General features: G+C 46.1%; 1 protein-coding gene across 1 annotated transcript in view; it reads left to right on the top strand.

The window, feature by feature from the left end:
* Positions 1-21310, top strand: part of SYN2 (synapsin II) — a 289405-nt gene extending 268095 nt beyond the window's left edge. The window contains 3 exon segments of the mRNA XM_042782729.1: positions 13847-13907; positions 18681-18933; positions 21175-21310. Of these exon segments, the coding sequence (XP_042638663.1) occupies positions 13847-13907; positions 18681-18933; positions 21175-21310 (450 nt within the window).
* The last annotated feature ends 5297 nt before the right edge of the window (positions 21311-26607 follow it).

Here is a 26607-nt window from a genome sequence, read left to right as displayed (position 1 = left end):
CAGTCGCTACTCGCCAAAGTAGTAGGTGGAACAATGTTTTGTATAGTATGTTATGCCAATTGAGCTTGATGTCCCCTGCAACTATGGTCCCAAGCGGATTCTAACATTCTTCAATAAGAAAAGAGAGAAGACTGACAGCCTAGATTCTTTAGTATAGCAAATTGCTTACATTTCTCCTCTCATCATTTGAGTATTACAGAATCATAATGTAGAAGTGTAGGTGATGTTCTACTAATAGACCTGAAACATCAAGAAAGGGTTACACTGTAGTCAGTACTCCCTATTCTGTTCAGAAAGGCTGGAGACATAATATATGAGAATTATTTCCATCAAAAATGACTCAAATAAAGCAATGTGACAAATGGCAAGTGAATTCCCTCTCTGAACCTCAGTTTGTTCAATTCTGATATGAAATGATATCTAAATACCTTTTGAGCTCTAAAAATAATCTTTGAGTAGAACACTTTCATCCTCTTTGATGCTGGGTGAATGGGAACTTATGGACTAACAGATATTGACCCTGACTGTCTGGGTATCCAAGTTGGGAGTAACCCCATATGGCAGGGTGTTATACATTAGCTCTTAGGTGTGCTAAAAGGACAAGAAGCAGGTATCGTCCAGCTTCCTCTAACTTCACAAGTGGGAGGGAGAATCACCATCAGCAGCCCAAGGCTTATTCCTGTGAGGGCAGACTTGCCGCCACCCTCCAGCCTTTCTACCAGTGCTGACACCAACCGTCCCTCCCACAGCACTCACTACTTCTCTGCTAAGTTCAATGATTTATTGTAATGGCTACACAGAACTCACAGACAATACTCATGATTGTGGGGTTTCTTAGGGAAGTAATAGGTTATAATTCAGGTTAAGGAACACTCAGGATATAATTCTTCCATCAGGACAATCTCCCTTTGCCCATGCCCTTTGGCACACCTCTCTGGTCCATGGCCTCTTAGTTTGGCCTCTGTCCTGTTCAGGCAAGTGTTACAAAGTTCTTTTATCTCTGCCTATACAAGCACCCCACTCCACCAGCAAGCCTCTACCCAAAGGCACTCAGCTTTCCAGCTCCATGGGCCAGCAAGCCTGCAGCTCTCATGCCAGTCTTGGTTCTGCTGCTACCATCTTCTTTGCCGATTATCTCTGTTGGTCTCTTTGCCAAGGAGGTCCAGTGCAGGGATCCCCCAGGTCCAAGGACACGCTCCACTCCACCTCCAGCTCTTCTATATTTATGACATAGAGATAACCCCCTTTCAGCCTCTGGGAGGGCTCCTGTCAAGCCTAGTAAGATGGCAAAACTGACTAGTCTGCACATTAGGGTTCCATATGCTTTATTTCCATGGTTCCACACTCACAAGGGAGCCATGTACCTTATTTACATTACTAACAAGCTGTGCAATCTGCTTAGTGGGCCACAAGCTCATTATATTTGCATAGTTCCACCCAGTTAGCTGGTAGGAGTCACAAAGACCATGGCTAGAAGAGCCATACCAAGTAATTCACTGCACCACAGGGCGGTTCACATAGTTTGTAGCTGGCTCACATTGTGTCTGACCCCTAGCCAAGTATGAGAATCTGTTCCCTGAACTTCAGGGGTGTTAGTCACTAGAGAATTACAGTCAGGTAAGTGGAAGAACAATGCTTAATTGCAGGTCAGATGTACAAGCCCATTATTTACATATTGTACTTAACTATAGGTGATGAAAAGATTTTCATGGTTAAATATATAATCAGGCCTGTGGTTAGATTTTATGATTTTGTATATCTGATGGAGCTAAGATACTTGCATCCTAGTCCTGCCTTTTAATCCACAGTCTCTTTCGATGATGGGATTGGTGTATTTTTTTCTAGTCCCTGCTCTAGAGAAAGACTAACAAGTGATTCCCTTCTTCCCTTTGGCCCCGAGAAATACACAGAACATCCAGTAAACTCTTACAAGAATTTATGCCTGGGTGAAAGAGCTCGACTCTGCCCAGACAAGATACACAGAAATGGGCTGCTCCAGGATTCCATGAAGGGCCCTGAAGTACTTCTCTGAATGTGTACAACACTCTTCTCAGCAAGGGAAGTCACTCTTCACTGGAATGAAGGCTTAGCTCTGGCCTTGCCACTGGCTCATCAGGTGCCCTGAAGCAATTTCTTCCCATTTCTGTGCCTCAACATCTTCATGTGTAAAATGAGGGGCGTTAACAACAGCAACAAAAAATCACCAAGATCCCATCTAGCAATAAAAGTTAGATTATAAAAAGTCATTTCTGACACATAAAAGTTCGTTAACAGAGAGATGTCATGCAAAAGTTTTCCATCCCACAGAATGTGTTAGCTTCTTTTTGGAGCAAGTCTCTTATTTTTATAAACATTAAATATTGTAATTTAAACATTTTAAAGAGAAATCTATAATGTGTTGGGGTGAAAGCAGGATACATAACTAGGGATGAGCTTCCCTAAAGATGTGGTTCCTGCAGAAACCCCAGGGTCCTTTGATCAGCCTCTCATTCAGATGGGAAGCATGCCATGCTAGGAGTCAGGACATTCAAGTGTTAGTCCCCATTCTGCCTTAAGTTACTTCCTGTCTCTAGACCTCTATTTCCTCCCCTATAAAATGGAGTTGAATTACCTATTCTCTGTTTTGTTGTTGTTAGGTGCCATTGAGTCAGTTCTGACTCATAGCGACCCCATGTGCAACAGAATGAATTGCTACCTGGTTTTGTACCATCCTCACAATCATTGCTGTGTTTGAGCCCATTGTTGCAGTCATTGTGTCAATACATCTTGTTGAGGGTCTTCCTCTTTTTTACTGACCTTATACTTTTCCAAGCATGATACCCTTCTCCAGGGTCTGGTCCCTCCTGATAGCATACCCAGAGTACATAAGATGATCTCTAGAGTCCTTCAATATGAGGATCATATGATTAAAGTAATTTAGCAAATGTTTCTCAAGTGCCTTGTAGGCAGGGGGCTGTGTGTTCATCTCTGTGTTCCCACTGAGTAGCACAGACCTTAAAGTTATTTTAACATGTGTCCTTAACATTATTTTAAAAATGGATGCTAGGCTCTAGGTCTGTGGTAATGAATGAGCTTATAGGGCCTGTCCCAAAGTTGCTTATATTCTTAAGTGAAATCATGACTGGGTTGACAAAGGCAGTCCCCATTCTTGGGATGATGTCTTTTTGTATCCTCCATTAGCTCCTTTTGAGTCTTGTGCCTTGACCCTAGGCTACCCAGAAGACAGAAGACACATGATAGTCTTTCACCCTTGGCAAAACACTACAACTGGGCTTGAAGCCATGACTGTACTGGTCATATTTCTACCTTCCATTTCTCCCAGATGATAACATGTTTCACTGGTTATGGTTGAGGAGACATTGACATCATTATGGCTTCAGGCCTGTGGAGCTTTTCCACCAGGGTTGCCCTCATAGTCAGTCACACTATCACATTTACCTGCTTACCTGCATCTTTACCCACATGAAGCTGCTTCCAAGGCCCCCCCTCCTCTTGTGATCTGGATCCTACCTCCTTTTTGCTTTCAGGTATCCTCTCTTTCTCTCTGTCATCACTTTCTCCTTTTCCAGCAGGTTATCACACCAGCACAAAAACAGCTCTCATTTACAAAGTATATATGAACTGCTGTATGGAAAGTGAATTTGCTCTGTAAATCTTCATCCAAATCACAATAAAAAAAATAAAAAATAAAAAAGCTGTCATTTAAAAAGAGAAAATAAAAACAGAGACCTCTCTCAACCCCATATTCTCTTCCAGCCACTGCCCCTTCTCTTTGCTCCCCTTCACAGTAAATCTTCTTGAAGTATCTTGGTCACCATCTCCCCCTCATCACTTTGTATTCTGTCCTCAGTGCACTCTAGTCAGCATTCCACTTCCATCATTCCAATGAAATTGCTCTTGTCCAAGTCACCACCTTGTCAACCAGTCCAGTGGTGACTTTCATTCTTATCCTGAATGATTTTTGGTAGGACTTGACACAGCTGACCATGCCCTCCTTGAAACATTTCCCTTTCTAGACCGCTACCTAGATTTTCATTCTACCTCATGGGCTTCTCCTTCTCCACCTCCTTTGTCTTCTACTTCTGTAAACCACTAAATGTCAGTGCCCCAGAAATAGGTCTGTGAAAGTCCTCAGTGATCTCCTGCCCTGACCACTCCTTTGAGCCCCAGATTCATATTTTATTTATTTATTTTAATTTATATTGTGATTTGGGTGGAAGTTTACAGAGCAAATTCATTTTCCATACAGCAGTTCATACACATTTTGTTTCATGACACTGACTGCAGTTCCCCACAGTGTGACAGCTCTCTTCCCTCTTCCTCCCTGTAGTTACCTCTTCCCTGTGTCCTTCCTTCCTGTGTATTCCTGCCCCTACCCCAGGCTGTCTCCTTATGCAAACACTGTCCTTCTGTTCTCCCACAATTGATTGATTGATCACTTTAAGGAGTGTATGTGCCTGATGTAAATGTTCACCCTATATGCTTGTCTGTTGTTTGGCTGGAAGCCACAGTAATGAGTTCAATTCCAGATCTAAAGGGTAACTAGGGGCCATAGTCTCACCAGGCTCTATCACACCAACAAACCTGGTCTTTTTTTTTTTTTTCTTTCCATGATTTTGAGTTTTGTTCCACATTGTTTTCCTGCTCTACTCAGGATCACCTATACTGATCCCTTTTTGAGTACCAGATTCAAGATTTAAACTCTTGCGGGAATCTTTACTTCAGTGTCTCAAAGGCATCTTAAACAAAGCAGTACTTTTGGCTATATTTCCCTTAAAGCTTTCCTTCCCCCCAACTTTCCCCAATAAATTTGTGTAGGCCCCACTTGCCTCTTTTTTCCTCATGCCACTCTAGCTCTTGCCTACTCTGCCTTAGCCATACTGGTAAGAGCCTGTGCATTAGCTGTGTGCTCTCTCTGAAATAGTCTTCCCCCTTACCTTGTGTGGCTGGCTCCTTCACGATAGAATAGCTAGTATTTCCTCAACCATCCAGTCCAAAGTTGCCACCTAACCACTGGCTACCGCCTCTCCTTTCTTATATTTTCTGCATGGCACTTATTGAGATGGTTCTTATCTGTTTGTTTCATTGTCTCCTTCACTAGACTATAAGCTCCTTGAGAGTAGGGACTTGTTTACTGCAATATCTAGGACCCAGCAGGGTACTCAGCACCTAGTAGCCATTGAGTACATCATGGGTGCAGCAAGAGGTGTATGGTCTGCCCAGGTTCAGTCAATCATCTGTAGAGAATTTTAACAACAATCACAAAACTAATCAAAAGTCTGTCTTCTTTTTATCATCACCTAATGCTAACAATTCTGTTCAAATGTCAGTGATGAAGTAACTCCTCTTACCCAGATGAACTACTGCCACCACCCCTCCCCTTGATCTTCCATTACAATATGTATTTGCTGAATGAGTTCCCAGTTGGAATAAGCATCTTTAACTAAAAGCCCTACAAGCCTATTGGAGTTCATGTCAGGATTCTGTGAACAATTTTGGGAATGTGCAAGTGATATATAACCAAGTGACATTACCTGGGTCCCAGCCAGGACTTTGCAGACCCAACCAGCTCTTTGCACAGCAATCTAGGTTAGGTGCTGTTACTAACGCACGTGTTGTTCCTCATAGTCAGGTCTTTCTTAGTGGCCTCTTTCTTTGGTAATTCTGGCAGCTCAGGGTGAAAGCTTCCCTAAAGATGTGGTTCCTGCAGAAACCCCAGTGTCCTTTGATCAGCTTCTCATTCAGATGGGAAGCATGCCATGCTAGGAGTCAGGACATTCAAGTGTTAGTCCCCATTCTTAAGTTTGTGTGACCTGGGGCAAGTTACTTCCTGTCTCTAGACCTCTATTTCCTCCCCTATAAAATGGAGATGAATTACATATTCTCTGTTTTGTTGTTGTTAGGTGCCATTGAGTCAGTTCTGACTCATAGCGACCCCATGTGAAGGTTCAGGCCTGAGTCAAGCCATAGGACCTGCTTCTCGTCTAGATTTCAGGGCCAAGACCAGGGCAGACATCACTAGCCAGTTGTTTACCTTTCTCAACACGTATTTTTGCCTTCAACTTCACCATGAAAGCTTTTATTATTTGGAGTAGTAGAGTGGGGAGGAGAGGGGGCAGTGAAGCAGAGAAGAAGACACACTTTACCATGTTATCAGCCAGCCCCTCACTGGTTGGATTAACTATAGCAAACAAAGAGCAAAGGCAGGAGAATGGGCCCAGGCTGCCTGCTGCAGTTCAGAGGATAGAATTAGGGGTGTTAAGAGTCCTTGACTGTTGTGAAAGCAGAGAGGCAAGTGGCAAAGCCTGATCTGGCTGATTATAACTTAGCCTCAGCCTGGCTGGACTGCCAGCTTTGAGGGGCCCTGAGAGTTGGCTGAGGCAATGACCCTCTATACCAGGACTCCAAAGGCCTGTAGGGAGCCTGTTTTCAAGGTGGCAGTGACACCTGGTGGCCAGTAGTGGCCAAAGCCTGGAGGCTAAATGCCCACAGGGCCTCTTCCCTGTTCTCCCTGCTCTGCCATCCCCCATCACATGCATTGACACTTGGGGTCTGTCTTACGGGATCTGAGCTAGGCCTTTCCTCTTGGGGCTTTAGAGAGGTGTGTGCTGCTGCTAAGACTCCCAGGGACCAGGAAGGAGACAGGTGGGCAAAGCTTCCAGGTTATGCTCTCCTTCATGGGGCTAATCTTTGTTCATTCCCCCTTATGCTCTTACTCCTTTTATTTTCCTGTAAAGTCATCCCGAACCAAGGAACTGAATTGCTAATACAGAAATCTCAGGCATGGATGGACTGAGGGGGAGACTAGTCTCTGATCAGTCCACAAAGTGGACCTGCTATTTGGCTTGTGGGTCAGGCCCATGGGAAGTGATTGTAAGATTCAGCCTTTGGAAGCATTAATACACATTTGGTGTCCAGGGGGAAGACAGGCCTCTTGCTCTACCTTGAGCTGATCAGGGCACACCTGGAATGCTGTTTCCAATCTGAAGGTCAGAGTGTGACAAGAACATACTGTAACTCAGAAGGGAAAAAAAAACAAAAAAACAAAACCAGAAGACTGAGACATTTGACAAATCTGGTGGCATAGAGACTAACACATTTGAACACTAACCAGAAGGTTGATGGTTCAAACCCACCAGCCACTCCGTGGAAGGAAGACTGGGCAATCTACGTCCATAAAGATTTACCACCTTGGAAACCCAAAGTGGGTCGCTATGAGTCAGAATCGACTCAATGGCAGTGAGTTTAGTTTTAGTTTTGGTTATTCTATGAGTGAAAGTTAAAGGGACTGCAGTTGATTAACACTTGACTTCATGTCTTTGGCTTTCTGATCGCTGCTATGGGATAGACTTGGTACTGAAAGGCTAACCTTCTAGACAAGGAGTTTGGATCCAGTGTAAGGAATACAGTCTCCCGCACTGAGAGGGAAAATTGCTGCTCTGCCAAGTAGAGTGTGCCTCTCTACAGCAATGCTGATATTCAAGCTGGGTGGGTGGAGGAAAAAGTCCTCCAAGACATTGGGAAGGATTGTTTGGAAGTGGGAGCTATTGGAGCTGATACATTTTAAAATCTCCTTCCAGCTCTGAGATGTGGTGACCAAGGATGTGACCACAGAACCTAAGAAAGGCAGTGATGCGAGAACAGAGCTAAAGGACTGAGGCTGATACCTCTGACCCTAAGGGGATGTGGGCCAATCATTTTCAATGGCTCTTTGGTCGAAGGAGATATTCAAAAGATTTCCAGCCAGCTCCTTCTGGCCACAGTGGCTCGTAAAGATGAGATTTCCTTGGTGAAAAGGACCAAGGCTAAGTAGGGGTTTCATTGGAGCCTAAAGAAGAGCTATGCATTTAGAGAGGGGGGCACAACTGTTCCTCTAATCCCAAACATGAGAAGAAGAGGGCCTCACTAGCACGTCAAAGAGGTAAATTTAGAACAAATGAAAGGCCTTTCTGCTTCCCACAGTGGGCTGACATTAGGGAATTTGTTCCCCAGTGAGCATGAGCTGAGAAAGTGAGGAGATGTGAGGCAGGTTCAGATAAAGTCACTGGTGACTAGATCCCTCAACAGACTATTAAGGGAAACTGATTATTTTAGGGCTGTCCTAGCTTTCAAAGGACATCTTTAATCACTTGAAGCTGACATTCTGACCTCGGGTGGCCTGGTCCTCAGTGCCCCCATAGGACCTATGGACTGCCCCCATGGGACATGTCCTATGTCATTAGGGTATGGGAAGGCCCTAGTCCAGGAGATGAGCTCTGTCCTCAGAGCAGAGGAAGAAGGAACCACTCATCCTTGGGTAGGTACCTTTTACGACCTCTCCAGGGAAGGAAAGTGGCACTGGTGACTGTGAAGGTGAGCCCAAAAAGATCCCAAGGTGCTGGAAAACATGATATCCCCTTTGCACTGACTGAACCTACAGCCTCCAGACCAAATTCCTTCCCACTGCCTCATTCCCCTGGGGTCCTAGACCGGGGCAGCAGGGCCTGGGGGAGCTGATCAGAATAGTTCCATGGCGTGTCCGGCAAGGAGCTTGGCCTGGCCTCTTTCCTGGGGCCAGACCCTGGGACCCTTTCCCAATTTCCTGTCTCTGAAATGCTGAGCAAGCACAGGCCCTTCCTCCTCAGTGGGTGTGGGGGCAGCTGGGCTCAGGCCAACAACCCTCAAGAACTGAGTCACTCAGTGTCTTTCCTTCCTCAGCTTCCCATCCTGCTGGAACCTCAGACAGGCTGGGACCTCAGACGGGCCCTGTTCTCTCTTAGCTTACCTGCTGAAAATGGCGGGATGAGAATTAAAGGTGCCTTTGACAAACACAAACCCACACCCGTGGGCTTGGTTTCTCTCCCTAGCCAGTGATTTCCTTTCTAATCAACTCAAAAGCTAATATTTGCTGTTTCTGATGGACTTTTCTGCATCTGCAGGGGCCTTGCTGGGACCAGGTCTGTGATATCTAGAGGTCATGGTACAGCCCAGCCCTGAAACATCTGAGTAGCCTGATTTTAGTTTAAACCTCCCACACACTGAACTACTGTGTTCCAGGTGACAGGAAACCACTCAAAATATCTTCTCCACTGATGCATGAGATTTTACCATTACAGCTTCATTCCTTTGGATTGATATTTATTATTAATTAAATACTAATGATAATCACTTACATCTGCCTGGCATTTTATAGTTTATAAAATACACTCATAGTTTTGAGCCTCATATCAATTATGTGAGATGGTTTGGCCTGGTATTTCTATCTGTTGTACATATCAACAAAGAGAAGGCAAGTGACTTGTCCAAGGTCATACAGCTGGTAAGCAGGAAAGCTGGATCTTCCAGTCCCTAGTTCAGGGACCGCTCCATAACACCATACACTGTGCCCTTCTGGTGCTTCTACCAGACCTCAGGGAAGGTAAGAATGAAGAGAGCTGGGCATTGTGACTCTAGATAAGTAAACCCTTTTCTCCTTGTGACAACAAAGTGCTGGACTTGCCAGTCTGGGAGGAGTCTCTGAGCTTCACTATAACAACCAGCTCTCTCCCAGCTCTCTGGCTTCTCTCATCACTAAAGCCCAGTGGATTCAGCATAGCAAAAGAATAAGCTCAATTAATTTCAAGGGAGGGCAGTAGCACTCTGTCTTTGCCAAGTCTCTCAGAAGTCTCTGCCTGCAAGACACTCTGCACTGGCAGGCTGACCATGGCCTCTTACCCCCAAAAGACTCCACAGCCCTGGGTCTTGCTGGACTCAGGACTCTGAGGGTAAGAATTGGTTCTCTTAGATCTTAGACACCTAAAGAGCTGAAAATGCATTAAAGAATTCGTGGAAGCCCAGAGCCAAAAGAATATGTAGAAGCCATCTGCCTACAACTACTTGAGCCCCCTCTACAGCATCTCTGACCAGAGCGTGTCAGGCTGTTGTTAAAAACCTCTAGTGACAGGGAGCTCATTACTAGCCAGCCAAACCCTTGATATTATTTAGATTTACATTTGACTAATTTTGATCTACTTCTGTAGTGATACTGCCTCAGAAACCCAAGGAGGGGTCACTATGAGTCAGGTCCAACTCGACAGCACATAACAACAACTTAATACTAGGGGCTTCCATAGTCACAATATTTAATCATTACAAACTCCGTATTTGGGAAACTGAGACTCAGAGATCAAGTAACTCGCCCACAGTCACTTGAGGAAAGATTTCATTTCCAGAGGAAAGATTTCATTTCCAGACTTGTTAGCATCCTCTCTGCTCCATGTACCTGTTTTTTTTTGTTTGTTTGTTTTGTTTTTTCTGTCAGTGTCCCTCTTAAAATAAGTGCCCAGAACTGGTCACAGTGCTTTCTCATGGGGCTTGATCAGTCAAAAGAGTGCTAGACCTATGGCCTTCCCTTGTGGGAACACTAGACTGCTCCTGACACACCTGCAGCTAGAAGCCCAGGATTTTTTCCCCCTTTATACTGCTATAATACCATTCATTCCTCTTCTTTTTTTTTTTTTTTTTATGTGCAGCTGGGCAAGGGACTGGACTTGACATTCTCACCTGTTTGAGTCAGTCCAATGTTCAGAGGGAAACTCTGCAGCCCAGTCTGGCCACAAGTCCCCACTGCAGGCTGGCTACAGGCCAGACTTCGGCAGTGACGCCAGAGTGGCCAGACTTCTGTGGAATTTGGCATCTCAGGCAGCTCTTGGTGACTGGAGACAGATCCCATGGTAGCCAAACCCCACAGGGAATAGGTCCTCAGTTGTTAGCAGACAGAAGGCTTGTGGGTAGAGCCAGAGTGTCTCAGCCTGGCAAGGGAAAGTCCTCGGGGACTCTGCTCCACTCCTACCATAGTCTCTGGGAAGTCTTCTGTCTGCAACCTCAGTGGAGCCAGAGACAGGAGAAGCTCCCTGGGCACCAGACAAGAGTGGCCAAGGCACATTCCCAGGCTCCAGTGAAGGACTGTGCCTGGGAGCTCTTCTCTTGAAGTGTTTAGAGGGGAACATTGGGCTCAGGACATCCTTGGGGGTCTTGCTTGTGTGTTTGTGGGGCTAAAGAGAGCCAGGACCAGCCTTCGTGTTATAAGCACCCCTGTGAACTCATCCCAGTGTCAGAGCTGCACCATTATATCTTAATCAGGGGATTTTTAAAGTTTTTCCTGGACTCTGAGTTGTTCAGGTTAGAAGAAACCATAGTGTTCATCTAGTCTATCTCGCATTTAATGGCCTTATTAATTAATTTTACCTTTTAAATAAATAGTTCCAGTATCAGGTGAGTATCCCAATTTTTTTTTTCTTTGGGGGAAAAAACAGGCACGGTGCTTGTTGAGCATTCATGAGGCGATGAAGGCACTATCCTTGCCCTGAAGGATTGGAGGATCTGGCATCATTCCAATCTACAGGATGACAAGACAGCACTGCAAGTGCTCCCTTTGGTAGTATGGGTTTATTAGGTGGCTCTTATCAGATTTTAGGAAGGAGAGTACAGTCAAAGGGAAGATTTCCTGGGTAGGGTGGAACTTGACTGAGCCTCCAGGATGTGTTGGGTTGGATTGGCGGAAAAGGAGAAAAGGCATTCCGAGGGTACTTGGTCTAAACAATGCTAGCCTAGACTAGAGAATAAACAATGAGGACTCAGGCCTGGAAGGAGGTGTGTTTAGATAAGCCTGGAAAGGCAGATTAGGACCAAGCTGAAGAAGTTTCCAGTGCCAGTGTGAGGAATGTGGATGCCACCCTGAAGGTAGTTGAGGGGAGAATAGCAATGTCAGATGACCTGGGTTCACATCTCAGCTGCATTAGCTCCACTCTAGGACCTTGGAAATTCATTACCTTACTTAGACCTCAATATCCTTAACTGAAAAACTGGGGGTGCTGATAATAATGGAGCTATTGTGAGGTTAAGAGCAATACTGTGTAGAAGTGCCCGTTATACATAGTGAACACTCAGTAAACGTGAGCTATAAATTATTGAGAGCAGTAAAATGACAGGAGAGGAGCTTAGGAGGTAATAGATAGCCATGGAGAAGATTGATCATTGAGAGAAAAAACTAAAGAATTTGAGGACCATAATAGTGGTCTAAGCAAGTAATGAAAGCAAGTAATGATGTAGATCTCTAGGTCTGGTCAAGAGAAGATGGTGGATCTGAGACCCCAGGAGGAAGGGCCTGTGGGGCCAGGCTGACTGACCAGTGTGGTCTCTCACTGGCTAATTGAGTGTTTCTGTGCCAGGCTCCCAGGAATGTATTTAGACGAAGGAGAGAGGAAGTGCTGGTGTTCTTGCTGTGATTGGGAGAGGTTGGGGTTATAGATAGAAAAAGCAACCACTAACGTGGTGGCTCACCAAACATTTCAGGGGCCCCTGTCTGAAATTCTCTTAGTAGAACAGTTTGAGGCAGTCCTATTACTATATTGAAAGATACTGGATGGGGTAACATTTCTATGTACCTGGTTGTTGTTGTTGTTGTTGTTGTTATGTGCCGTTGAGTCAGACCCGACTCATAGTGACCCCTCCTTGGGTTTCCGAGGCAGTATCATTACGGAAGTAGATTGCCCAACCTTTCTTCCAAGGAGTGGCTGGTGGGTTTGAATTGCCAGCCTTCTAGTTAGCAGTCAAGTGTCTTAGGCAATATGCTACCATAGCTCCCATGTACCTGGAGTGGTGCTGAAAACAGACCTTGATAGGTAGATTCAGAGGCCCAGGGGAAATGGAAACAGTAGGAGCAGGGGATGGGTGGGGGCATGTCACAAGGGGTGAGGAGCACCAAAGAGGAAGTGGGAGGATCCGAAGACAGGCTTAGCCCATTTTGCACCCCGCCTCGGAAGCCCTTTCTTTGACATCACCATTGGCACACTTGGCTGCCCTTAGGTTTTATAGAGCATTTCCCATGTGCCAAATTCAAGCTCAAATGCTTACTGCCTTTAATACTCACCGGAGTCACATGAGTCTTTGATTTTGTCAGGGCATAATCAAAATCACAGCTGAGAGGAGAGAAGAGAGGAAATGTGGGAGTGGGGACACCTTGTTGGGTAAAATGTAATTATGCTGTTTGAGAGGGAAGAACAGCCTGGCCTTGAGCACTTCTGCACACATTGGCATCTGACTCCTATCCTCTGGGTAAGGAGGATTCTGGGAAACACTTTAATGTGCTCTCCCTCAAAGCCCTCCCCATGGGAGTTCCAGCCCAGCCCAAAGAGTGGATCCCTCAACCCCTGAGTCGGCCCCAGGCCTGATCCCACCTTGAGCTAACTCTAGTTAAGTAGTGAACCAAGTCTAGGCTAGTCGCCTCTTCCAGCCTCACTGCTTTTCCTGACCCTGAAGCCATAAGGCATTTGACTGCTAATCAGAAAGTTGGTAGTTCAAACCCACCAGCCACTCTGTGGAAGGAAGCCTGGGCAATCTATTTCCATAAAGGATTTATTGCCTCAGAAACCCAAAGGGGGTCGCTATGTGTCAGAATCAACTTGATGGCAGGGAGTTTGTTTGGAGCCACCTAAAGCCCAGCCCAGTCTCTGGAGCTTGGTGTTGACCCTCCCTTCAGGAAGCTAGTCCTATGAATTAGAGTGGGAGGCAGACAATAGGCAGGCACCAGAGAAGAAACCAGATGGTGTTAGAAGACCGCTGCTCCTCGAAAGAACAAGTCTAAATAAGGTCGCAGAGGTCTCAGACCTGTGTTTAGAGTGCTCCTAAGCTCCAGACTGCTGTCACCTATCCAGCCACACCTCAGTGTTGGGTGTTGGAAAATCCCTTTGAGGCCTTTCTGAAATGGTGGAAACATGAGGGCCCAATCTGGGTGGGTCCCACTAGGGTCATGCCACAGACCCAGAGTTTCTTCTTGGAAGTCACTTAGAGTTGGGTTTTTTATCTGTTGTGCATTTTTGTCTTCCAGAGCGGAACGCTTAAGGATCCGGACTCCGGCAAGACCCCACCTCAGCGGCCACCCCCCCAAGGTTGTTTACAGTATATTCTCGACTGTAATGGCATTGCAGTAGGGCCAAAACAAGTCCAAGCGTCTTAAAATAATTGGTAGTTAATTTTTCAAAGCAGAAATTTTAAGCCAAAAACAAAAGAAAGAAAAGACAAAATGAAAGGCAAGTGGGGAGGGAAGCAACAGGCCCTCCCACCGGTGCCGTTTCTGCGCTCTTACAGTGCTGACTGGACTGTGTTTTTCCTATGCGGTGTCAGCTGCTCTGTCTGGTTGTTTACCTGTTCCTGTTCGTGCTTGTAATGCTCACTTACGTTTCTCTGTATAACTTGTGATTCCAGGGCTGTTTGTCAACAGTGTACAAAAGAATTGTGCCTCTCCCAAGTCCAGTGTGACACTCTCTTCTGGGTGGTTTGATCGTATATTTTGAAGTCTTACATAATGTGGGGTGAACTAGGAGTAGGGGGCTGAACAGGGGAGAAATGAGACCACAGCAACAAAACCCAGCTCTCCTCCCCTTCTCCCCAGGCTCATTCCCCAGCCCCTCATTCCACTCTGCATACCTCCACTAATATGCTTGGGACCTTCAACAAACTGTGCTTTTTGCGTCCTTTCTGCATGACTAAGGTAAATAGGTAGACATTTAAGAGATATTTTGAGGTCTAATTTCCATTCAATTTGAAGGCATCCATCCATCTTTTCTTCCATTTGCTAAAATGTGGTGCAGTTTGAGTTTATGTGAATAGGCTGGCTGTGCCTGTAGAGCTCTGTGTTTTTAGTGATGACATGAAATATAAAGAACACACCGTTTCCAGGAATGTGTTCTGTATTCTACATCCCAGCATACCCCTTTGTTTTTAATTATTAACTAATTAGCTATGAGATTTTTAAAAATGGGGCTGCTGATGTGCAATATCAAAGTGAACATGTGTATTTTCTATGTATTGATCTCAGTCCCCCTAAGTTGTTTCTTCCTTGTTGCTGTTTCTGAATTGGCCATATGTGCGCTTCTGTGGAACTGAGGCTGCTTGTATTCCCCAAAGCTTTCCTGTGTACAGAGGGGATTCCTTAGTGATGTGGGCATAGAATGCAGGGAGCTACTGGAAGTCTGGGAAGGACCTAACATTCTGCCCTTGGCCTCTTCCAAGGCATCCTGGCACAAGACCAAATCAAAAAGTCCCATTTCATCTGGGTGGGTCCACTGCTGACACAACCCTGAGGTGGGCTCCTGCTTTCGCTTCAGCCATTCCTAAAGCCTTTTGGAGTCCAAAGGAGTAAGTTGGATCTTCCCTGGGAAGAATTACCTCAGATCTTAGCTTATTATGTGTTTGGGGCAGAGGCTCCACATCTCTGGCCCTTGAAGAGCCCTCCCCAGTTTATCCTCTTCACTCCAGCAAGCAACATCTGGGCAGGGGTGGAGCCGTTTGTTCAGGGCCTCCTCTTGCCATCTCCTGGACCCAGGTGCCCTCCTGGAGCATACTTGTCCACAGGAGCTCATGCCAGCAGTTTGCCTTTTAGAAGAAATGCTTCTGGTTCTACTTTGATATTTCCTCCCACCCCTGTATTGACACATCATTGTTTTGGGTTACCAGGTCTGAAGAGTAATTAGTGTTGGCAGTATGTAACATGACTTATGCATTGAGGGGCATGTCGTCTGGTTTCTCTTTGGTTGTTAGCAAATTCTGAGGCAGGGAAATGCACTGAGTATGAATGTTCTCGTCTGTGATCCTCCCTTAGATGACAATGGTAGTTGACCTGTTGTAAATATATACATACATATATGCATATATACACTTCCAGATGGGTTACATAAAGAATCAGGTTCTTAAATATCTCCCAATGCAATGATAGGCAGGAATAAAGCAACATTTCCTAGAATGGAGGAATACTTTTTTTTTTTTTTACTTTATTTTTGTCCGAGTGGCAATGGTGAGCTGATGGTGGTGTTGCTTCTTTGCATGTAATCAGTGTGAACATTCAGGTGCTTTTCATGTGACATTCGTGAGCCACAAATACAAAGTCGTCATTTTAATTCAGTCAGGCTGCAGAGTGATGTCAGCTAGGGCCTCTCAGGTGGGGGAGACACTGGCTGTGGCTCCCACTGCCAAACACAAGCAGACAGCAGGACCTGCCTGTCATGTGCCCTCAGGCAGCATGCCAAGGGACAACTCTGTGGCCTGGGGGACACCCATGGCACAATATAGGACTGCTGTTCAGGTGTTTTGTACCCATTTCTTTTCCGATGTTGTCCCCTTTTTTTGTACCGATCCAGCTGGGAGAACCTCAGCCAATGCTGGAAGTGTGATTGAAGTACCTCTCTTTTGTGACTCTCTTGTACAGCTTAATGTGCAATAAAAAAAAAGTTATATCTGTCTTCAGTGTTAAGTTGTAAAGTTTCTGGCTATTTACGTATCTCTGTCCAAGTGGGAGAGCAATCAGGTTTTCTGGTACAACAGGCTGAGCTGTCAACCTGTGTGAGTTTACAAGAAAATGCTAATACCAAGGATGCCAAACTTTGGGAAAAACACAAAGGGATTAACATGAAATAATCTGCTAATCTACCAAGAGTCACCTTCACTGATGATTTGATTTGAACTTGAACTTCTTAAACACGAAAATTCCATTTATTTGTTTATTTACTTACTTATTTAAGTGTCACTAACCTCGATATTGGGAGCTCTGGTGGCATAGTGCCTAAGGTGCTTGACTGCTAACCAGAAGGCTGGCAGTTCAAACCCACCAGCCGCTCCTCAGAAGGAAGGTTGGGCAATCTACTTCCATAGTGATACTGCCTCGGAAACCCAAGGAGGGGTTGCTGTGAGTCAGGTCTGACTCGAGGGCACATAACAACAACAACAACCACCTCGATATTATTTGGTTATTATGGTAGAGGGGAGCTGATGCCGTGTGTGGGGAAATGGGCTGACAGTTGTGGGTGCACAGTGGGATAGATGTGTGAATCTGGATCACATGACGGTACACGAGTCCTGGTATTCCCAGAAAACTAAGTTAAATATAACATTAGCTCCTGTGGCGTTTCTATAAGCCCACTCCTTCCAATAGGCCTCTGGATGTGGGCTCTGGAACTGAGGCAGAGAAATGGGATCATCCAGGCCAATTGTGCACCATTTCCACTAGTCAGAGTCTCCTGGTGGGGATGTCTTTGACTTCTGAGACCCCACCACAGCAAAATCTGAACAATCTGGTGTCACACTTACTGCTACCAACTCCCAGAGGGAGGGTGGCCTCGTTTCTCTCCAGGTTCCCAGATGGTGTTCTGCCTCATGCTGGTCCTTTCTTAGACTCGTCTTTGCCAGAAGGTGCCCACTAAATCCCCAGGGGCGAGTGGGGCTGGGGTTTCTGGAGATTATCACCACACACACACCTGAGAGGTGTACATGCTGAACCCCGTGAAGATACGGGACCAAGAGGCAAACGAATGCCTGGGAAAGAGGAGTCATCTTGGTGTGGTGTGTGGCGATCTAACACATGCAGACTTGGAGCCGGATGAAAGCCATTTCGTGAAAATCTGCTAAGTCAGTGAGAGTTTAAGATGGTAAAGCACTGGATGCTTTTTGGAGAACTTTCTCATTTCATAAGACTCTTTGAAACTCTTGAAAAATATCTAAGACTAGGACTTGCTTTTTAAGAGTTTTATGGTTGGGAAAACCAAGGCCCAGAGGTGTTTGGTGACTTGCTCAATGAGTCACTGAGAGACTCTTGAGTTTTCTGATTCCCAATCCAAAAGCTTTTTCCATCACCCTAGTCAGCAGTTCAAACCCACCAGGGGGCTCCATGGGAGAAAGATGGGACAGTCTGCTTCCAAAAGATTTATAGCCTTGAAAACTCTGTGGGGCAGTTCTACTCTGTCCTACATAAGTCAACTGTATGGCAGTGGGTTTGGTTTTTGTTTTGTTTTGTTTTTGTTTTTTAAGGAGCCTTGGTTGCGCGGTGGTTAAGTGCTTCGCTGTTAACCGAAGGTCGGTGATTTGAACTCACCAGTGGCTCCATGAGAGAAAGATGTGGCAGTCTATTTCTGTCAAGATTTACAGCCTTGGGAACCCTATAGGGCAGTTCTACTCTGTCCTGTAGTGATGCTATGAGTCGGAATCCACTCCATAGCAATGTATTTTTTATACTGCATTTATGGGGTACAGTGGTGGTTCAATGGTAGAATTCTCACTTCCCATGTGGGAAACCTGGGTTTGATTCCCACCAGTGTACCTCAAGTGCAGCCACCACCCATCTGTCAGTGATGCCAATGCTGAACAGGTTTCAATGAAGCTTCTGGACTAAGACAGACTAGGAAGAAAGGCTTGGAGATCTACTTTTGAAAAATCATCCAGTGAAAACCCTGTGGCAACAGTCCAATCCCGTTGTGCACGGGGTCGCCATGAGTCGGGGCTGACTCCACGGCAACTAACACGCTAGAGCTGGTGTGTGGACCTGGGGTTTCCTGGTAGACCCTGGAGCGGGGTAATCTGTACCTGAGGAACCTCTTGGGAAGAGGGATTCCCTCTGTCTGGGGGACTTTTGATTGAGGCCTATTCATTGCATGGTTTCTCTCTGTCCTTCCAACTTCTGCTGAGAAGGAAGTGCTCTGTGTCTGTGAGGAGGAGTGGTGATATGTGAGCGTGACAAGGACTCCCTTTGGAGCCCTTCAGGGCTCTGTGTAGCTTCCTGTAATAGAGCTTATCCTTTTTGGTAATTAACTAACCACACCCTTTGAGACATAGATTTTAATAAGGAAACCCTTTGAAATGGTTAAATTATGAAGTTTTTCTTGTACTGAACCTAGGGGGCCCTGGGCAACCCCAAGGAATGCAACCCCCAGGCAAGGCGCTGCCTCCACGCCGGCTTCCCCCTGGACCATCACTGCCACCTTCCTCCTCTTCCTCCTCATCTTCCTCTTCCTCCTCCTCCTCGGCTCCTCATCGGCCAGGCGGCCCCACCACCCACGGAGATGCACCCTCCAGCGGCAACTCCCTGGCAGAGGCCCAGCCACCCCCAGCCGTTCCACCACAGAAGCCCCAGCCTCACCCACAGCTCAAGTAAGAGACAACACGGCAGCTCCCCCTTCCTGCCTCTCTGCACAGGCCTGGGCTCAGCTGCTACAGAGCACCTTCAATCACCTCCTCCTACAGATATTTTTGTGGTTTTTTTGGAGGGGAGCATGGTAGGGGCTGTTTGGGGAGGGTAGGAAGGAGGGAAGTGAAAGTCTAAGGTTTGCTAGAAGTTCAGCCCTCCCCTTTCTTCCCGGAGAGAGGCATTAAGGCAGAGTGGTTCTTGTACCAGCTTCCCTAAGAAAAGCAACGTAGGGCTTTCTGTTTCTACCCTCCCTCCCACTCTTTTTTTCCATTCCTTCTCTCTCTTTCTCTCTCTCTCCCCCTCTTTCCTGCCTCTGACTCACAGTTGAGGGTGTACGATCATCAAGGCTGCCCAGAAGGAAAAGGGGGAAGTAGTTAATCCATTTCAGCTTTTTACCTTCAACTCTGTCCAGAGGACATCAGCTTCCGGTGCGGACCTCAGAGGAGTGCCCACATCAGCCTTGAGGAGCTCTGTTCTCTTGGGTTCCCTCATCCCAACGGTAGCTCTAAAAGCCCCACTACACTGCCCTGCTTCCGAGAAGCACACTGAGCACCCCCTAGGACACAGCATCCAGACAAGTGGTCTGTCCCACGCTCTTCCCCCTAAACCAGAAGAGATACTAAGCAGACCTCAGTCGGCAGTCATCAGAGGCAGCTACAGCCTCGGGTGGAGCGACTCTTCAGTACCTCTCAGTCAAGCCATGGGCAATAAATGCATCTTCAAGGGAGGGAGAGAAAGGAGCTATAGGATTTTGGAGCTCAAACAAGCCACTTAGCAATCACCGAGTTGTGGCAGAGATGAGGGCACATAGCTCAGAGGGATTAGATTGTCTTTTTCAAAGCTACCTTGCTAGTTAGTGGCAAATCCAGGGTTGGGGCTCAGGGCTCCTGATGATTGCTTTCTCTGGGTTTTTGGTCCTACATGTTGGGAAGGCCACAACCCGCTCCTGCTCCCTGGCTCTGGCCTGCCCCAGTCAGGGGGCAAGTCTTTGGCTTGTCACTGCCTCTGCGCTAAAAGTGTGCAGAGCTAGATTGGGACAACAAGCTGCAGACATGTACCCAATACCCTCTGCCTGTGTTTGCCAAGGCCCCCACCCCAAGGCCAGCGTGTACAGGCTCATCCTGGGCCGTCACCAAAGACAGGGCATCTGTTCACAAGCTCACGCAGTGGGAGAGAAACTGCCCACAGTTATGGAGAAGGGAGTTTCCTGGGTTGCACCCAGCATTTAGGGAAGGACTGGGAGTTCCAAGAGACCAGGAGAAGTGTTCTGGAGCCAGAAACCAACCAAAGAGGCATAGTGGGAGCCAAGGAAGAGAAAAGATGGGTGACTGGAGCAGCCAATCTGCCTCCCACTACCTTCTTGCCTTCTCAACTTTTTTTTTTTTTTTTTTTTTGCTGCATCACTAGACTCTGAAGGGAGAAATAGGCCCCCACAATGTTTGTGATTTGGCTTTTTTTAATTTACAAAGCTGTCTATATAGGCCTGTATGGGTCTTCTTTGTATCTCTTTTGCCCCTGGACTCCCTGAACCTCACAGACTGTGTATTAGGGCTCTTCTAAGGAAGGCTACAAGGGTGATTATGTCCATCTCAAACACAACGAAGCTGGGTAATTAGAGTTTGAGCCAAGACAAAAGGTTTTTTGGAATCAGAAAAGCAGAGTAGTGCTGAAAGGGCCTAGCTACTATGTTACCAAATATCTGCATTTCATAGATGGGAAACTGAGTCCCAAAGAAGCATATGTCTAAGGTCTAGAGTAAGTGACTGGCAGAGCCAAGACTTTGAACCAGGTCTTTGAGCCATCGCTTGATAGTAGATGGAAAGACTCAAGAGTCCATGACCCCTAGTTGCTATATTTCATCAGAGGGAAGGGCATGATTAGTACTTTCCAAGTTGGGGGGTCTCTAAACTTCAGCCCTCAGGCCCTTAGCATTAAATAAGATACTGCCTGGAAGTCCACCCTTCTTCCTCTTCTCTTTCCCCTTCTCTCTGGTTCCCATGCACCCCCATCCCTTCCTGTGTCAGCAGCACTCAAGGGGACTTCCCTTGTCCTAGGAGCACTGCCCTGTCCAGTGGTGGGTCTCTCCTGTCACCCTGGCCTCCTGGGGTGGGAGTGGGGCCTCTGATCATGTATCCTGTCACCATCCCTTCCTGCCTTACTGGGAGCACCACCCTCTCACGTTCTCTCTGGTTTTTATCTTCAAGCAAGTCGCAGTCCCTGACAAATGCCTTCAGCTTCTCTGAGTCCTCCTTCTTCCGGTCTTCAACCAATGAGGATGAAGCCAAAGCGGAGACCATCCGGAGCTTGAGGAAGTCCTTTGCCAGCCTCTTTTCAGATTAGCCCTCAGATACATGGGGGCATCCAATCAACATGGAAAGGCATCGGGGACATTTGCCAGCAGTCAGCCACTTGGTAGATGTCCGTGACCGTGATGTGTGTGGCCCCTTCCTCTGCTCCGTCGTGCTCAGTGATGTCGTGCAGCTCAGAAAGGACCACATGACTGTCTCAGGGCAGGTGCCTGGCCGGCAAGAGGCACCTGACATCAGAGAAGGAAGAGTCGCTTTCCCGTAGTTACGAAAACTTCCTTTTGAGGTCCTCGTTAGCTGTGAGTTTAGTGGCCTTATTGTGACAGCACCATCATGTCTTACTCTTCCTTGTGAATCCAGGGTCACCATAATTGAGGACTCCTGGTAGCTTAATCCAGTTCAGATGCAGTGCTAAGCATGCCCCTTTCCCAGCCCTAGTCAGTGCTACGTGTTTGGGGAGTATAGACCCAACCAAAAGTACTCTTGGCACTAAGTTTTAGGAACTTCCACACTCCTGGGTCCCTTGTCGCACCTGTTTAACTGTTAAAACACACAAGAATCCTAGACTGCTGTCGTGGTGAAGCAACTTGAATCTGCTGATATTCAAGAGTGCCAGGACTTGCCATCCCCAGTGCTCTCCTCCAGAAAGTAGGTCTCACCCATGTGCTGCAGTGACTTCAAGCCCTGAAGCCAATTGTAGAGGTGTGTACTGTACTGTAACAGCAGTGTGCTGAGTTCTATGTGCACTTCCAAATAATGTTAAGACTGTTGGTATAATAAAAGCCGTAGCATTAACCAGCACTGTATTTCAGCTGTGAGGTCTCCCCAAAGCCACTCTTTTGATTGAGAGGCTGTGTGTGAGGAATGGGTATGTGTTTGCAAGTGCAGGAATGTGAGAAGTTTACAAAGCTGAAGCTGTTAGTGTCAGTAGTGCATGAAGGTGTTTGTGTATGATGGCAGGTGAATGCCTGGGTTTGCAAATAGTTGAGAGGTTGACAGTAGGTCTATCCTTTAGATGCCACTTATACTGGGCCTCCTGGCACCTCCCCATGAATGTGTCTCCTCAGCTGGACTTCCTTCAGCCACTTGGCTTTTCTGCTGAGTTGACTGACTCTGGATTCTTTCTAATAAGCATGGCACCCTTGCTCCACTAGCAGCCAACCTAGACCTACTTGTCTGGTCCACCAAACTCCTTGGCTGAAGCCCACCTCACAGTGCTGGACTGGGGTCCCACTTAGCTTCAAGGATGCTGCAGAGTCCTGAAGTTGAGGGTGGGCTCTGAGGGACTTCACTCTGGCTTCTCCAGGACTCTCTGGTACTCAAGACTATCTTCCCAAAGACCACAATGCTGTGAAGATAGATACCACATCTGCACATATCCACATCTGATAAAAGGAAATCCATGTACTAACATTTTATCTATCATTTCCTACATACAATACTCATCCTGTTAACAAAATAACTCATCCCAAAGCCACGATCTTGCTAACTCTCCTCACAAGCACTAACATGCTGAGAGGCCAGAGAGTGAATTTCTCTTGTGCCAGGATCTCCTAACTTAGACCATATTTTCAGAGTTCAAGAATCTAGAACTGTACCTCCTTCTTACAATTAAAAAGCAGAAAGTAGAACTTCCCATTGAATTACACAGAGGTGGCAATCCCTCTGTTTTGGTTACCTTGTGCTGCTCTGATGGGAATAGACCACAAATGGGATGACCTTAACAAATAGGAGTTTATTTTCTCACAATTTGGAGGCTTTAAGTCCAAGTTCAAAGTGCTGGACTCTAGGGGCTGGGTGAAAGCCCCTGACCTTGGGCTTCGGCTTTGCCTCTTGCTCCCAGCCCACTGAAGCTAGAGGCATCTCTTAACTCAGGCAGCTACTATCTGCTGAGGCTAACAATCCCATGGTCAACAAATAAAATGGCACAGTCCATTGTAAGTCCTAAGATCGGCAAAGCATGGCAGCCTTCTGAACAACGACATGGCTACATGCAGGGTCCAAGCGTGCCATAAACTAGAGACTATCTCCACGGCTTCTCCTTATACATGGGAAGCAGATCATATCCCAAAGGCAGCTACTCAGCTGCTTGTGGTAGATCCCACCATGGAGTTGATTGCCAGTCTCATAATGGGGAATGACTACCACCAGCTGCCCAACCATTCAACCAGGCCCAGCCAAGTTGACATACAAATTTAACTACCACACTCTCTCCCACCACAACACACATGACTGGGAAACAGACTAACCAAGTGAATGAAAGGGAAGGTGATGCCTAGACTCACGGTAATTGTTCTGTAAGATTCCTTTTTCTCCAACCAAGACTCTACCAGTTATAGTCCCATCTATCCCCCTGTCTTCAATATGTCTTAATAGAGTGCATTCATTTAGTCAAAAAGTATTTATTGAAGACTTGATGTGACTACAAGCAGTGGGTTGAAGTCAAAGACATAACTACCAATGTTTACATTGTGCCTGTATGTTCTAGGCACTGTCTTAAGCACTTAGCATGTATCAAGTCATGTGTTCCTCACAAGAACTGTATGTGACAGGTATTATTACTATCTTACAAATGAGGAAATAGACACACGAAATTTCAGTAACTTGCTCAGGGTCGCCCAGCTGGTAAGCAGTGGAGGTGATTTTTGAACCCAAGCTGGGCTGCAGCAGAACTCATGGCCTTCACTATTTTGCTATATTACTTTAATCTAGTACAAGCAACAGGATACAATTTTATTAAATTTTATGTGACATGATAACAAAATAAGAGATGTACACAAACATCCTTCATGCCCATGTTCACCTCAATCCTTCACCTTTTCTCTATCTCTTGGCCTCAGGGGGAAGAGGGCTGGGAGAAAGCTAGGGGACTTGTTACCTGTGTTGACCTCTTATCCTAGAGCCATGAGTAACATGCACATGTATCTTATAGTGATCAAATTTAATTCGGGTTCTTGAAAAATTACTCATTCTTCCACATGTGATGTCAGGCCAGAAACCACAAGTGGTTTATTTAGAAAGTGAGTCAGCCTGGAACTTCTGGGGTGGCAAAAAGGGGAGGCATTTACCATAGGTCATGCAGCACCCAGTCCAAAGGACAGATGGATTCTATCCAACCCTTAGTAATGGGATGGGGCTGGGGGTGGGGGAGTTCCATTCAGAGCAGCCTTCTTGCTACTTAATAAACATGACTCCAGACGCTGGGAAATCAACCACTCATAACAATAAATATTTGGTGACTACCATGATAAGATAATCTAAAGCTGGGTTCTCCAACAGGCTGGTCATAGTCCACTGTAGATCTTGAAGCCTTTGGTCTACAGTCCACTTGTGACCACAATGCTACCATCTCTGCAGCTTATGGGGATTCGCTACCCACATCTTCACCTCAGATTAACAGAGATAGAGAACCTCAGCCTCCTGGAACTCACCATCGCAGGGGGAGTGTGGTAGAATGAATTAATTCTGTTTATCCATGTACTTGTTCACACCTCTTTATTGTGCACTTCCTAAGATCAATACATTTTGTGGGAGGAATGTAAAAATGAATCATGCAAGAGTTCTGCCCTTACAAAAGAGCCTCTGGATGACACAAACAGTTAAGCACTCAACTACTAACCAAAAAGTTGGCAGTTCAAATCCACTCAGAGGCACTGTGGAAGAAAGCCCTAGTGATCTACTTCCAAAAAATCAGGCATTTGAAAACTGTATGGAGCACAGTTCTACTCTGTGACACATGGGGTCACCATCAGTTGGAGCTGACTTGATGACAATAGGTCAATGAGGGCTTCCTTTACAAAGTTCATAGGCCAGTAGAGGAGGTAGCATATATACAAATATAAAGAAGGAAGTGATACATGCCATAAGACAAAAGTAGTCAAAATGTTAGTTTTTTGGGAAAAAATAAGCTTGGTAGGTATCAATGTGGGTATGGGAAGCAGAAGTCTTTACACATTACTAGTGAGAGTATATATAATACAACCACTTCAGGGAACAACCCTATGATTCAATAATTCCATTTCTAGAGTACACTCTAGAGAGTCTCTTAACATGTACACAGAGAGTCAAATAAAAGAATATTGGTTACAGTTTATGAAAAATGGAAATAACCACTGCCCTCATAGGCATTTAAAACAGAAATTGTGGTTTATTCATAAACTGGGATACCACATAGGAGTTAAATTAACTTAATTTGAAGAATTCAGATAAGTTCATAATACCCATGGAATGAGATAGAGTAAGATGAGCCAATCACGTGTGCATTGGACAAGAAGCAGTCAGCGATGTTGAAGTCCAGCAAACTTTTCATCAGCATGGTTAGAGAAGGCTGCACCCAAGAGGTGAACAGCTGGCAAGGTGGGGAGAGTACTCCAGCTGGAGGGAATGGTGTGCTTGTACAGAATTCAGAGTCATTGAATTTTGCAGGTGGGAAGTTTCACCTGGTTCTAGCTCTTCATTTTACCAATGCTGATGTTGAGGCCCTGGCAGCTTAGGGAGCTTGCCAAAGTTATGAAGAAAGTTAGTAATAGAAGCAAATGAGCTTCAAGCCTAGGTGTCTGAAGGGCCATTCAGGACATTGTCCTTTGTAAGATAAATGAAATGGGTGTGATTTCCAGGATCACCACACAGAGGGAGAGGCTTGTCTGATCCTTTCACAGAGGCCAGAGAGGGAGTGGGAAGAGACAGGGCTTTGGAATCAAACCTGAATTTAAATCCCATCTCTGGTAATTATGGGCTGATTGGCATTGATTATAAGTCATTTCCCTTTTTTGTGTTTCCATTATCTCACCTCTAAAATGAGGACAATAATACCTTTCTGAGGATGAGGTTTAAATAAATTGAAAGAGCTCTGGTGGCATAGTAGATTAGGTATCTAGGTGCTAACAAGAAGGTCAGTGGTTCAAACCCACCAGATGCCCTGTGGAAGGAAGATGGGGTGATCTATTTCTGTAAAGATTTATAGCCTTAGAAACCTGATGGGGATTGCTATGAGTCAGAATTGACTCGACGGCAGTGAGTGAGTTCTTATAAAGTCTGTTCCTAACAGCGGTCGGCATGTGAGAGGCTCACAGGAAGCCTCTCTGTCTTGGAGAAGGAATGCCAGAGTGAGCCCCCTTTGCCAGGACTGCTCCAGGAGCAGCACAGCAGGCAGCAATTATGACTTTCTTCATGTCCTGCAACCAGGTGGGCCTCTTGGGTAATTTCAGCCAGCTGGATCCCTTTTCCTAGGGTCATGGCTCTTTTATAGGAGTTGGCAGCAGTAGTTCAGTGGTAGAAGTCTCACCTTCCACGTGGTGGACCCAGGCCCATGCACCTCATGTGCAGACACCA

Source organism: Orycteropus afer, unplaced genomic scaffold (genome assembly GCF_000298275.1).
Source record: "Orycteropus afer afer isolate SDZICR_OR568_19922 unplaced genomic scaffold, OryAfe1.0 scaffold00432, whole genome shotgun sequence".
NCBI classification, from domain to species: Eukaryota; Metazoa; Chordata; class Mammalia; order Tubulidentata; family Orycteropodidae; genus Orycteropus; species Orycteropus afer.
The sequence above is the reverse complement of the archived record's forward strand: the minus strand, read 5'-3'. Positions and strand labels throughout refer to the sequence as shown.